Genomic DNA, 15,286 nt, shown 5'->3' on the forward strand with positions numbered 1-15,286 from the left:
TCATTACACATGAAGAGAAAATTATAAAAAAGAAATAAATAAATAGAAGAAAAAATAAAATAAATATATATGTATATAATCATTATAAGACATATCCGAAAACCATTTCTAATTGTTTTGCTTGCGACATTTTTTTTTTGTTGTGTATTGATTAGTTTTCTGTAATGTAAATATATATATATATATGTATATGTATATATATGTATATATATATATATATATATATATGTATGTATAATTGATTAAAAAGTTGTTCGATTTGTTTGAATTTTTATTTGTTTTTTGTTTTTACTTTCATTTGTTTACTCTTTTTTTGTTTTGTTTTTTCTTTTTGTTTTTCTTGTATTACATTAAAGTTTGCTTTGATAGTTGTTTTCCCCCTTTTTTTTTTTTTTTGTTTAAAGATTTAAATTTAAATTATATTTCGCATAGGTTGGTTGTTTTTGCATTTATGTTTTGTATTTGTTTTATGTTTTTCTTTATTTTAAATATAACAATGCTTTTGCGCGTACATGTTTTTTGTATGCATTGTTCTCGTATAGTTTAAATATATATATTTAAATATATATATATATGAAAAAAAGATGTTTCTTCACTTTTAAATAATATCAAGCTATGGAACAAAAAAAAAATATATATATATAAGTATATATAATGTGGGAAAATGTGTTAAGTAGTAGGTTAATGGAAACTGTGGCGAGACAAAAAATTACCAAAAAAAAATAATGATAATAATAATAATATATAGATAAGTATGTATTAAAGTATTCTTTAAATTTTACTAAACTTTCATTGCAATGTGTGTGCGCAGTTTGCTATATAATTTATATAAATCAGCAAATACTTTTCTAATTAATGTGTTTCTTTTATTAATTTGCAATTCGATTTAATTTCTTCTCATTTCTTCATCCTTCTTTTGTGTTTCATAAAAATTTAACCGCATCGGCATGTGTCTAAGTTTTATGGGTGTGTTTGTGTGTGTGGGAGTGGGGGGGAGGGGGGCACATATGGAAAGGGATGTGGGTATGCTTTTCGTTTTGTTTTTGTATGGGTGAGAGTGTGTGTTGTTACTATAATAGATTTGTTTAATCATTTGTTAATGTACAATAATTATATGTCATATTCAATCAAAAGTGACAAACAATCTCATTTCATTTATACACTTTACTGTTGCTTTTCGTCTAATAAGTAAAATGACTTTAATGCACATTTCGACGAGTTATATATAAGTATACATACATATATATATATACATATGTAAGATCTTTGTATAAATGTGGATGTGTGTGTAGTTTAAGGATGAATACATATTTGTATCTACTGTGGCTCTCCTCTCTCTCTCTTTCTCTCTCTCTAGAACCCTTGCAAAAGTTGTCTTTACCTCATTTGATTGAACAAGAATGAATGGATGTCTTGTTTAGATCTACATATTATCCCATTTGTCAGTTCTTTACGACGTTAACTAAATCGTGTAGATGTGTTAATTGAGTGTCGATCGAATGACTATTGAATGACTGATATACTATAACTCAAGCATTTTTGCAAGGACTTAAAAGTTTGACCACAGCCGAAATGAATTCGACTTATCTCTTAGTATTTTCTTGTTTGTTTTTAGTTTTAAGTGTTTATAGTTTTGTAAATGTAACTTTACTATGTAAATTGATTTATATAGTTGTTGTTTCTTGTGTGTTGGGTTGGTTAGCTTTTTAGGCAAAGGCGAGTGGGAAAAATTACATACATCTAACAACAAATGCACCAGCGTGTGTTTCTTTTCTTTTGTTTTTGTTTTTACTTATCATCGTCCTCATTACTAAACATTGTCGTACTTAAATTTACATTTATATCTTGTATATACATATATGTGTATGTATATATATACATATGTGTATATTTTATATGCATGCCTTTGCATATGACGCACATGTATACATATATTTATATATGTATATGTATGTATATATATAAAAAAAAAAAAACATTATCGTCAACATAACTACTATAACTCTTGGCTCTCAAATATATGTATAAACATCAACATAAACAAACAACACTAGCGCTTAACGAACATTTTCCATTTTCCATGTTTGGCTTCATTTTTTTTTTTTTGTTTGCTTTTTCCTTTTTTGCCAAACGTTTTGTTTTTTTTTTTTTTTTTTTTTTTGTTTTTTTGTGTTTTTAGTTTTTAATTTATGGTTTTTTTTTTTTTTTTGTTTTAACCAACTTTTGTTCTAACTAAAGTCTATACACATTTTCTGCTTTCCGTTTAATCTTTTTGCTCATCTATTCATCTCTTGATCTCTCATCGGTTTTTTGTTTTTGTTTTGTGGACAATTCTAGTTTAGCTGCATTAAGTTGGCTGCTGCGGCTAATTGTAGTCGGTTTTTGTGTGTAATTTGTTGTCTGTTGTCGTCGTCGCAATGTCGTCATCAATGTTTTTATTGGTTGTCATATCAGTGCGATTGATTGATTGCTGTTTGTCCTCCTGTTGGTGTTACTCCAGTTACAGATGTTGATGTTGCTGATCCTGCTGCTGCTGCTGCTGTTGTTGTTGTTGTTGCTGTTGCTATAGTTGTTCTCGAGACTGGTCGACAACGTACTCGAGGCGGCAGTGTCCATGTTGTTGTGGCTGTTGGTCATAGAGATTCCTTCGATGGTACCCAAATAGTTGGTCCCGATTGTGACCAAATCATTGACTTGACTTTGCTATAGATTTCCTCAATTGTATCGCCTTGAACAACGCCTGAAATGAAATGCATAGAGTTTCATTGATATTCCATCTATGTATGTATATTTTGATGTTATACTAACCAGTGAAGTATTCGCCAAACTCTTGCTCCATCTTAATGGCGCGCTCGTAGGTTTTCTTAGCCTGCTCCTCAGTCATGCGACGATTCATTTCCCTGAGAGAAAGATTTAATTAAGTTTAAAGAGTGCACCAGAGGATTCAACTAAACACTAAATCTCTACTTACATCACCGAATCAACAGATTTGGGTTTAATAAAGACCGCCACTGGATAAAGCTGTGCCACTTGCAGCCGTTTAATGGCATTTCCAGATACATCCAATATGCAATGCTTGCCCTTTTCGGCCACCTCACGCACACTGGCCACAGAAGTGCCATACAAGTTGTCATTGTATTGGCCAGCTTCAATGAACAGATAATTCTGTATATCACGTTCCATCTGCTCGCGCGAAGACACAAAATGATAGTCACGGCCATCCACCTCATACTCACGTTTTGGACGTGTGGTATCTGCAATTTGAAGAGTCGGATTTGGATATAAGTCATTCAGTTTATTGTTAATGGCTAGGTGCTACTCACGTGGCACACAGGATCCAAACTTATCAGGATACTCGGATATCAAATCATCGTTAATGCGATCCTTCAGTGGTCCCAATATTATGACGGGACGTGTATAATTGATGGACAAACGTTGCACTGCCTCATAGGATAGAACGTTTTCCTCGGAAGCTGTAAGGATTTATATAGGTAATGGGCATTAGGATATTGTGCGGGTGCATAAAAAAAATAAATCGACAAAAAAATAATAAAAACAATAATAATAATAATGTAAAGAAAAATAATTAGAAAGAAAAAAAGAAATGGATTTTCAAATGATTACAAGATGAAAAAGGAAAGAAGTTTTATAGTAGTAGAAAATAGTTGTTTTCATTTAAAACTTAAAGTTACTCTCTCTGGAAAAAATTAAGTGATTACCTCATTAATAATAATAAGATAAATGTTCGAAAAGTTTTTTTTGAGGGGTGGTGGGTAGTAGGGTGGACTTATATAGTGGGTAAGTTTAACTAAACTATCTAACAATTAAAGTTGGTACAGTAACTTTTCAATTTTTACTTTTACAGCAAATCAAATGGAAAAAGCAAAGAAACATAATAAATTTTGTTGTTTTTAAGACCTGCCAGCTAAAATGTTGTCACCGATCGTTAACATACTTATATAACTTGTAGAAAAAAGGATAATAGGAAGACAAAAAGGAACAGCTTTGAGTCAAACTGAAATGTTTCTTTTTTCGTCAAGAGATTGGCTGGCAGGTCACAGAAAACGTGGGCGGGAAGGGAAGAGAGTTGGTGCTCAAATCAAAAATGAAGAAGGAAAAGGAGGAAAAAAGAAAAACAAAGTAGGAAAAGGACTAAATATGATAGTCTTTAAATAAGTATTTAAGTATATACATAGTAGTGTGTGAAATAATCATATATTACATAAGGTTTATGCTATATTATATATATATATATATGTACACATTATATAATAAGACAGACAAATACATATATATAATATATAGTTATAGAGAAAGAGAGCGATAGACATAGAGAGAGATGCTTAATATAATATATAATATAGATATAGTTATATAGTGGACATTCACTGACAACAAAATGCGAGCTACGAGCAACAATATTTCAATACATACACATATTAAACACACACACACACTCACGCACACACATTTTAAATACAATACAATGATAATTATATAAAAAATCATAATCATGAACAAAACACAACAAGGACAAAACAATTAAACATAGATATTAATGTCTAAAATATAAATTATTGTGATAAACCATTTGACAGATTATCACCAAAGCTAAAGCACTAGATTCAAGTCGATTTTACAGACATATGTATGTATGTATGTATATTCTCTTAGGGTAAAAATATGTAAGGATACGAATCGACAGATAAACCAAACCATTGAGGTCAAGTCTTAGAACATATCTCTAGTTTAAGGGTCCCTGAAGGGTCCTTAGAGCACATATTTAAGGATGATCTATGTATGTACATAGATCTTGTATGATCTGTAATTCATGTGGTTTACTCACTGTGCTGTTAGGCATCAAGTTTACAACTTACAGATTACCAAAATATATAGTTAAGATAGGATAAAACCTACTACTAAGTCACTCCATCGACTTGCCAATACCCTGTAACCTAATAATGTGATGGCTCCCCCATCTATATCATTAACATTACAAATTGCAGTCATTGGTTATAGGGTATTGCAGGTCTCTGTTTAATCACATTTTCCCATTGATGGAGCGCATATATTTTCTCAATATGTCAAATCTGCTGTAAGCCGGATTGAGGTCCCTTTTCAAAAGAAGATTATTTCAAAGGTAGCACAAAAAGGACTTCTGGTTCTTGAACAGACAACCTGCCGTCTTTGAAATAATCCTCTTTTGAAGATAAACCTCGAATCGGCTGTTGACTTAAATTTCAAAAAGGTCGCTATCTAAACAGATTTTCTCAATATGTCTACTAAAACATACGATATCAATTAGAATGTCATGACTTTTGTATATATAGATCTGTGCAATATAATAATGAATAACACTCGTGTCGTCCGACTGTGTGTAAGTCTCTCTTCTTTATTTATATTTAGATAATTATTTTGATTTCAATTTCGATCAAATATAATACTTATAGTACATAAACTATATCAATTAGACAATTAAACACTATAAATGTAGATATCATTTGTCGGAGCTAATCCTTTTCGTTTAAGTTATCAGATTCAACGAAAATGATTACGCGAAAATGACACACACGCACGCACCACACTCACATACACACACATGCAATGCCATAAGCAACAAACCAAAAAAAAAAAAATGGCCATGGGGCGTGGTTCGGGTGGTGTGGCTTTGGAATTCTACGCAGAATGCAAAAAAACAATGTACATATGTATGTGTAAAACGCGTCTACTGTGAAAATCTGAGGGTACACAGAGTGAAAGTGAAGTGAGAGTGATCGAGTATTCTTGAAGGGTAGACAGAGAGAGATTGAGTTGGAGTTAACAGCTTTAATTAAGGCACAAAACTTATAACCACAACAAAAGAAAAAAACAATATAACAATTTAACAGAAAATTCGTGTGTATATCAATGATCAATATTTGGAACGAACACGCAAATTAAAGCAGATTGGGCGACTGATATCTATTCTTTCTGGAAGCAAATAGAATTGACTGTTTGCATAGTGCATTGATTATCAGTTTGAATAAAGTTAAATCATTTGCCCTCCCCTATCGATTCTCTCGTTCAAAAGTTACATGCGTTTGCTTTGAATCCTAATTGAAGAGAAAAACGATAAAAACTAAACTGAAAATAGTTCAAATTGATAATATACACTAACTAAATCCAATTAGCACACAGCTCTCAGTCTCAGTCAGACTCGGCACATAAATCATTAGAAAATCTTAGATAAATAAATTCTCCGTTCCATCAAATCTCAAGAAATGGATTTTTTTTTAAAGATCAACTAATTCTTTTTAACAAAATCATTTTCACATTGAGTATAACTCAACCAAAACAGATTTACGAGTACTTCCCATGAAAGTTGTGCATTGCTTTTGGATGCATTTTTGAATGTATTCATAAGGAATACATGAGTGTAAACAGGCAAAAAGGCAAATGAAAATAAAAATTGAACAAAGTGAAAAAATCTTAAAAATTTCTTCAAAATTCTATAATAATTAATATGTCTTTGTTTTGCATTAAGCAAAATTATTCAAGTGAGTAAATGAGTAAGTGAGACAGACCGCGTGAGAGTGAGAGAGAGCGTAAGATATAGAAGGAGAGAGAGAGAGGCAAACTGAGATATAAGTAGAGACAGAGAGAGAGAGAGAGAGAGCAAAATGAATATGATAGAAATAGGATAACAACAAAAGCAAGAGATAGCCAGAGAAAAAAATAAATGAGAATATTTGTTTTTTTTTTTTTAAATCAACTAAACAGGAAGAACTTATAGAAATATTTGTTTTGTTTAACTTATCAATTTAAAAATTTTAATTCATTAACTTTTTTTGTTTTCTTTTCTTTGTTTCTTTTTAGTTGTAAAATTTATATTTTGTTGAGAGTTTAATTATTATTATACTTTTTTTTTTTGTTTTTTTTTTTTTTCATTTGTTGTACAAAATGTTTGGTTTTTCGTTTTGGTTTTGTTTTTTGATATTTATTTCAGTTGCTCGACTTACGATAGTCAGCATCGTTATTCTCCAAGTAGATTAGAGTTATCTGCTCCATATCGGGTAATTCCACTCTGTAGATAATCTCGCCTGCGCGTATTGCGTTTTCGTATTATCAAAGATTGTTTGTTTTTAGGATTTTTGGTAATAGAAATAGTAGTAGAAGTTGTAGTAGTAGTAGTAGTTGGTGATGTTTCATTTTGGTGGTTGATTGATTGATCATAGGTAGAATAGAAGAATTTAGTAGTAGTAGTAGTGGCGAAGTTGTTGCATTTGTTGTTGTTGTTGTAGTAGTTGTAGTTGTTGTTGTTGTAGTTGTCGAGCGAGCGCATGTTTATAACAGATACATATAAATATATATATATATATTTATGTAGGTATATATAGATGGAATCGTTTCAGTTCAATTTAACAAATTAATGAAAAAATTCGGGTTTTTTTTTGTATATAAAACACAATTAATAATTAAAATAAAAAAAAAAATGTTTAAATTGTACACAATTTCAATTTATATTGTTGTTGTTTGTTGTTGTTCGATGATATATTTTAGACATCGGTTGAATCAAACGACAAATATTCGGGAAGTTACAGATACGTTTCGTATGGCACACACAGAAAATAGTAGTAGTAATAGTAGTAGATGTAGTAGTAGTAGTTGTAGTAGTAGTAATAGTAGTAGTAGTAGTTAGGTAGTAGTACAATAGTTGCAGAGGTAGTAGGCAGTAGACAGACAGAGGAAGAGAGAGAGAGAGAGAGAGAAAGAGTGAGAAATAGAGAGTAGAGAGCATAGTTGAGAACGAACGAAGAATTAAACGCACACACACACACACACGCGCACACACAAGGGGTTAAAGTTGATTAGAGAAAAGAAAAAACGAAAAAAAAAAAACACAGAAACGGAAAAGAAAAGAGAATCGCAATTAGTTATTACACATAAATATATATATATGTATATATGTATATATCTATATATATGTATGATATTGATTACACATATGAATGTATATATATAATACATATATACGTATATTCTCGAGTGATCTTTGTGTACGTATGCGTGTCTGTCTGTATCTATATATGTATGTGTGTGTGTGTGTGCCTGTGTGTACCTTCATAATTGCGTGAATATGAGCAGGTAAAGTCGTGAGAAAAAAAGTAGTCGAAAGCTTTGAAATAAATGATTTGTTTTCGATAAGCATATAACAAACAACTTTCGATATATCGAAAAAAAAAATTATGAGATAATGTAGGGGGTTGTATTCCAAAATTTATTGAAAGGAGCTGGCTTATAACATTTATTTATGAAATATATATAAACAATTTTTGGCATAAATGATCCAACCACATTCTTAGATTATTTGTGCAGTTATCTCTCTCAATTAAAGCCGTCTAGATGAGTCTATTTCAGTCCACTTGATTACTTTCATACTTAATCATAGGAAGACACCAAAACGACTGTTCGATATGACAATAACGAAAGGTAAGGACTATCGAGGTTATAATTGACTCTAAAAAGTGTCCAACTTATAAACTCCATTAAAGTTATATTTAATGATCAGAAAGTGAGCTCATTTATGACTACTTTTATCAGACGAAATCGTACATACATATATAATGGATGGAAAGGGGCTTAGCAATACCATCTGGGAAAGTGTAGTTTGTATTAGCTAAAGAGATTCTTTCACCCAATAATAATTAGAAAAGAAACGAAAAGATTGCTTCGAAGGTTCCAATCACTGTTTATTAGTGTTGGGCTCATTTGCTGAACATGTTCACTTGTGCTCGCTGCTCACTTGTTCAGTTGCTCAGCATGCAACATAAGAACAATTCAAACAGAACACGTTCAGTTCATTAACATTACTGGTATAACAAATCAAAAGTATTTTCATCTGATATATCCTTATCCTGACCAAGTAAAATAGAAGTTCAAGGGAACATTTACATACTTGTCTTCATTTTATGGAGAATTTCGCTTCTGAGAGAAAACGAGATGTCACGGAAAGATTTCAATACGCTATTAAATCTCTATTGTAAATGTTAAGGTAAATACATATGTGTAATACATAGCGATATTGGCGTTATGTATGCATCATGTATGTACATATATATATACATATGTATGTATATACAGTTGCGAACTTAATAATAGCACCACTTGCTGAGGTAATGTGTTCAAAGGATTCCTAGGCTTATTTTAAGGTTCTAGGAACATGTGAATACGTTTTTGAACGTAAAATACTTTCTACTAATGGAAGCAGAAAAAAAATTCTACCAAAATCCAACGTTTTCAAAGATTTTTACAAAAAACCTTGATATACTCAAAAAATACCCGAAACTAAAAATAGCACCACTTTACAAATATTTACTCAAAATTAAAAAAATAGCAGAAAAAAACAAAATTCATTAACAAGTTATGATCAGATATTAAAAATAGTATTAAATAATAAACTTTATACTTTGTTGCATTGCCCTTATTGGCAATAACCGCAGCACATCGTCCTGGTATTGAGTCAACCAGGTCTTGACAGCATTTGACCGTTATTTTTGCCCAGGACTCCTGGATTACTTCCCAACACTTCTCAATTTTTGTTGGTAATGAAACAGCAACTGCTTTTTTAATATCAGACCAAAGATTTTCAATGAGATTTTGGTCTGGTGACTGTCCCAGCCACTCAATTAAATTCAGATAATTCGCTGAGCACCACTTCCTGGCTTTCTTACTGGTGTGCTTTGGGCTGATGTCCTGTTGAAAGGGTCATATTAGCTGTATATTATCCTCAGCGTATAGTGGCAACACCGTCTATAAGATATTTACATGAACTTGCTGATCCATAATCGATTTGTGGACTGATATGTGACCGACACCATAATAAGACTAACAGCCCCATACCAATGACACTGATTCTAGACTCTAGGGTGAATTTGGAGTTGAATTCCAGGTTCTGTGGACGCCAGACGTATGGTCTATAGCCTTTTCTACGATATTTTACAATTTTATTTTCATCAGTCCATTGTACGTTCCTCCAGTTTTGGACAAGCCAATTCTCATGATCTTTGACCAACTTAAGGCGATTGGCATTATGTCTAGCGTTCAAAAGTGGAGGCTTTCTTCGACTGGAATCTTTTGAATTGATCTTCCGGAGGTAGTTGCGAACAATTTGGACCCTAGTTTGGGGCTGAAAGTCCTTTTTAAGATCTGTTAGAGCCTTAAAAGAATCCTTATTGCTCTCTCGCATTAAGGGACCGACTTCTTGCTGCTTCAGTCTTGGCTTTCGTCTGCGAGTTTAAGGCTTCTGTTTCAAATAGATCGGTATTCGGATCACTCTGTTGGAAGTACCAACCAGTTTTCCATCTTCAAGATCCGATTTTTTCTCCAAAACCTGGTTTAGGATGACGTTTCGCTTTTTTCCCGGGGCAGTGTTTTCCCCGACCCATTATATCTAAAGGTCTCGGATATTTTGTAGTACTGTTGCTTTTAAAATCGACTTTGAACCAGGGACTATTAAATATGTGTTTTTTGCTATGCAATTCTGCGAAATTTAACGGTATTTTGCAAAATACTGCAAGTGGTGCTATTTTTTAGTTTCGGGTATTTTTTGAGTATATCAAGGTTTTTTGTAAAAATCTTTGAAAACGTTGGATTTTGATAGAATTTTTTTTCTGCTTCCATTAGTAGAAAGTATTTTACGTTCAAAAACGTATTCACATGTTCCTAGAACCTTAAAATAAGCCTAGGAATCCTTTGAACACATTACCTCAGCAAGTGGTGCTATTTTTTAAGTTCGCAGCTGTATACAATAAATATTGATAATATGGATTCACCTGGCAAACATTGAGAAACACCACGACGTGTATTTATTATATACATACATATCAATAGACTATGAAAAAATATATCACAAATAAAATGAATTCTTGTGGGTTGGTGGTAGAGGGGGAGGTGGAGGTGGAGGAGCAGGGGATTATTGGAGGCGCGCTCACCACCAACAAGTTTCATTTTGTATTATTTGATGGATGTATTTGTGTATATATTGTAGACACTCCATGTACGTATGGATGTATGTATGGGTGTTTGATGTATGTATGTATGTACATACAAAATGTTTTAGACTATATGTATGTACATACAAAATGTTTTAGACTATATGTATGTATGCACTTATGTATATATATATATATATGAACATGAATAAATATTAATTTAATAGACATTATAATTAGAACATAAAACAAAAATCATAAGAAAAAAATCAAACAAAAAACATAAACCATAAACAGAGATAGCTATACCACCGACTTATGTAGAATAACTGAAGAGAACTGCAACGAACGTGTGTATGTATGTACATATTAGATATATAAGATTAAACTTAGTTCGGTTCCAAAATATCGTATAAACGTCGTTTGGATGAGGGCCCTCACTTAAAAAATGAAAAAGAGAAAAATTCATCTATCATTCTCTTTTGACTCTCCTTGCAAGGATTCTTTGAGAAAACTAAATTCGTTGCAGTTCTCTGATTTTAAAGGAAATAAATAACTTGATCGAATTAATAATAAGTTTGTACATGTATGTGTATCAAATATGTGTGTATGTATGTATGTATATTGAAGATATGTATGTAAAGAGAATATCTATGTATGTATGTATAGTATGTTCAATCGAGGTGTATGTATTTTATGAATTTTACATCGTTTGTACATTATGTAGGTACAAATGTATATAAATCAAGTGCTATTGCAATAAAATATTATGAAAACTTATGTATGTATGTGTGTGTCTTTGATTATTAGTAAGATTATGAATGATTGTGAATATATTGTGAGTTATAGAAATTGTATATTTCAATTTGATTCTAATCAAAGAGTACATACCTCCTTCAGCATTGGCATCGTCTTGTGTGTAGCAAAGCATAAAAGCTAGAATAAATGAAAAAATAGAGAGAAAGGAAGAAAGAGAGAGAGAGAGAGAGAGAGAGAAAGAGAAAAATAAACGAAAAAAAAGAGAATCGAAAAAAGATATACGATATTTGTTGGTCAGTTATATAATAGTATAGTTGTGTGTGTTTGTGTATATATATAATCAGATAGATCAGTAGTGGATTTTGGTATATATTAATATCATGTTTGATTGTGGGAACGCGATAAGAATTAGTTACAGGGTGATCAGGAGGAAAGACAGATGGAGAGAGACAGACATACATTGTATGGCAGAGAAAGACAGAGAGACAGAGAGAGAGAGAGAGAGACAGTTGGGGTAGGATAGATAATAAGCAATTAGTCTGATCAAAAGCAATCAAATGTGATTCAGTTTTGTTTCTTGTATGGATCTATTTATCGTTTTTTATATATGTAGCTTTAACAGCATCCCAGGCACCTAGACTACATACATATGTACATATGTATATACGATAAACAAACGGTTAGTATAGTGAGTAATTAATGAGATTAATGCGAAGAGCCGCTGCCGTAGACCATAACCGTAACACGTTGATTGATTTGATTGATGAACATACGTATATGTATGGATGTATGTATGTATAGATGTATGTATGTATGTATGAGAGTATGCATGAATATGCTCTAAAACAAGAAGCCATACATCTTATACACCAATATAGAACCCGAGCTTACACATATGTCGTATACAAATATATATATGTATGTATATATAGTTAGTGAGAGATATTGAATAGATATAGTATTACACACAGATCTCTTTTGATTGGTGGGTTGGGTAAACTTACGTTGCGGTTCAGTTGATGCCTGATTGTTGTTAACATTATTAATGTCAATTTCGCTGGTGCTGCTTATAACTCCATTGACTAAAAACCCACACAAGGACAATCACAAATCGGTGTATATTTATATATATGTGTGTGTGTGATTGGGGTTTCGATGATGTCGTATGATTATGTTTTTGGGGAGGAATAACATCACATATGGAAATAAAATAAAATAAACAGAAACAAAACCAATAAAAACAATGTATTCAATAAAATGTATGCAATAAATTAACAAAAACTCAATTCGGTATTGATCGAAGTTAAATAAAGGATTAAAAGGGGGGAATAGGGGGAAAAACACACACACACACAGACACACAAACCAAATGACACTTTAACACATTCCCAGAGAGGCGACACAAGAAGTGGAGGAAGTGAAACTAAATAAAATTAATCAAAAAGAAAAACTTAAACAAAACAAAAATTTAAATTATGATTCCAATTTCAACATTTTTTGTTTTGTTTTATTGATAAACTCTTTCTTAAATAAATCATAAAACTTATGATATATTTTTTCATAACATTTACGATATTCGGCTTATTGCTAAATACAAAATAATCAACAATAACAAAAAAAAAAAATTAACTTTAAGTAGACTTTAAGACAGACCTTTCATTAATTAAAGTAAGGGCGGGGCTAAATTGCAAACATCTTTCCAAAAAGTCTTTGTCCTTAACTAATCTAATCTCTATAGAAAAAGTCAAGAAAGGATAACAACTAGAGAGACAAGCCTCATTCTAGGGTTGCAGATGGCCCTAATCGAGAGTCAAAATCGAAACAATCGAACTGGATAGAATTTCTAGATATGATAGAAATTAGAATTAGCTGTTAAATGTTATAAACAATTTTATAAATGATTCCAGAATATTTATGTATAATTTATAATTTCTATAAACTGTCTATCATAAACTTAAAACATGGATGGAAAATATTTTTAGGGGGTGTCCGATCGGAAAGTGAAGACTATTGGCTTAGGAAATCAAAGATTTATTAAAAATGGTCAGACTACTTTAAAGATTCACTAGACAAGCGAAAGAAGTAAAAAGGAATTATAAATTATATATGATCCGAGCCCTAAGGCATCCTACTGGATCCGTCTACGACTTGGAATATCAAACAAAGATTACATTTCCTAATTTATCGATCCAGCTTAACTTTTTGACAAATGATGCATAAACAGAAATCATTAAATAGACTATATAGTACATATATGTATATGTATATTTATATATGAACTATTAATTTGTCGGTGGGGTTCCCTGGTTAATAAAAAATTATAGAAAAACCATCACATAATTAAGACTACTAAATAAATTAGGGAAAAAGACAATATAAATGTAAACCACAATTATCAGCCCAGATGAATAGATATATCATTTAAATTATAGCTGACACACACACACACACACATAAAGACGCACATATAGAATCAGAGCAGCAGCAGACGCAAATTTGAATGACTTTGACGAAAAACAAAGGACATATAGAGAGATAAAAAGTCTGACAGAAGAAGAAAAATTGAGTGCAGGCGACACACGTTGAATTGAAGGACAAATTGCAGCAGGAATTGAACCTGTGACCTACTTTACGCTGTCACATTTGATTGAAAAACTTTCGTTTTGCTTTTCTTTACTTTACTTTACTTACGCTCTTGATCGCTGCCATCTTCATTCTTTTCATCGCGACTCTTCATAAACGGAAATTTACGTGAAAATGTGAAATTCTTTTTCTTACGATCCAATGTCGATTGCTGCAACGAAAATGTAGCAAATAAAATCAATTGAAATTCAATGATTCACATAACTCGCAACACTCACCTTATCCATATTATTGTTTGGCGCCGCATGACCCTGGAACTTGACACTGCGATCACGTGCCCGCATTTTGCGCTCCCAACGCCTCTTCGATGGCACAATACCAATCTGTTCATCTTCATTGTCACCGAGAACACGTCGCGCTTGCCACCATTCATCATCTGAGGCATTGGTCACATGCAATATATCGCCATGCTTGAAGGGCAGACCTCGCGATGGTAGTCCATCATCACGATTCGGATCGTAGTCGAAGAGGGCGCGTACATATAGCGATCGTTTCTGTGTGGTACGTAACAATGTGCCAGAACCACTGCCAGCTCCCAAAGCGGCTTGCTGTTTAAGCTCCTGTATACGTGCTTCAAATCGATTGTATTCCTCGGGTCTGTACTGAGCCACCAAAGTGACCACACCACCAGATGTCTAAACGAAAGAAAGTTTTTGTTAATATTACTCAGATAGTCAGATAGTCATTTAGTTACTCACTTTTAAAGCCTGGGCTGCCTCCTCGTGCGTGGCATGCGTTAGATTGCCATTATTAACACTCAACAGCTGATCGCCACGTTTTAGTTCAGAGCCCAAATCGGCTGGACCACCAGCCAATATAAATGACACATAAATGCCCTGACCATCCTCGCCACCAACAATATTAAAGCCCAGACCTTGTGGTCCCTTCTTAATAGTAATAGTGCGGGGTTCTCT

General features: G+C 32.4%; 1 protein-coding gene across 28 annotated transcripts in view; it reads right to left on the reverse strand.

The window, feature by feature from the left end:
* Positions 1 to 2,269: 2,269 nt before the first annotated feature.
* dlg1 (discs large 1) overlaps positions 2,270 to 15,286 on the reverse strand; it is a 36,802-nt gene continuing 23,785 nt past the window's right edge. For 11 of the 28 annotated variants that reach the window (XM_068285219.1, XM_068285217.1, XM_068285213.1 and 8 more), the window contains 10 exons: positions 15,071 to 15,284; positions 14,591 to 15,007; positions 14,421 to 14,523; positions 12,734 to 12,811; positions 11,862 to 11,906; positions 6,999 to 7,079; positions 3,324 to 3,473; positions 2,972 to 3,254; positions 2,809 to 2,900; positions 2,270 to 2,740 (listed from right to left, as the gene is read on the reverse strand). In XM_068285219.1, the coding sequence (XP_068141320.1) occupies positions 2,634 to 2,740; positions 2,809 to 2,900; positions 2,972 to 3,254; positions 3,324 to 3,473; positions 6,999 to 7,079; positions 11,862 to 11,906; positions 12,734 to 12,811; positions 14,421 to 14,523; positions 14,591 to 15,007; positions 15,071 to 15,284 (1,570 nt within the window). In that variant the 3' untranslated portion in view covers positions 2,270 to 2,633. Of the gene's footprint in view, positions 2,741 to 2,808; positions 2,901 to 2,971; positions 3,255 to 3,323; positions 3,474 to 5,366; positions 7,080 to 11,861; positions 11,907 to 12,733; positions 12,812 to 14,420; positions 14,524 to 14,590; positions 15,008 to 15,070; positions 15,285 to 15,286 lie in introns of those variants that run through there. The other 17 variants (XM_068285232.1, XM_068285228.1, XM_068285216.1 and 14 more) reach the window with 7 other exon arrangements.

Source organism: Drosophila tropicalis, unplaced genomic scaffold (assembly GCF_018151085.1).
Source record: "Drosophila tropicalis isolate 14030-0801.00 unplaced genomic scaffold, ASM1815108v1 contig_4, whole genome shotgun sequence".
Taxonomy (NCBI): Eukaryota; Metazoa; Arthropoda; class Insecta; order Diptera; family Drosophilidae; genus Drosophila; species Drosophila tropicalis.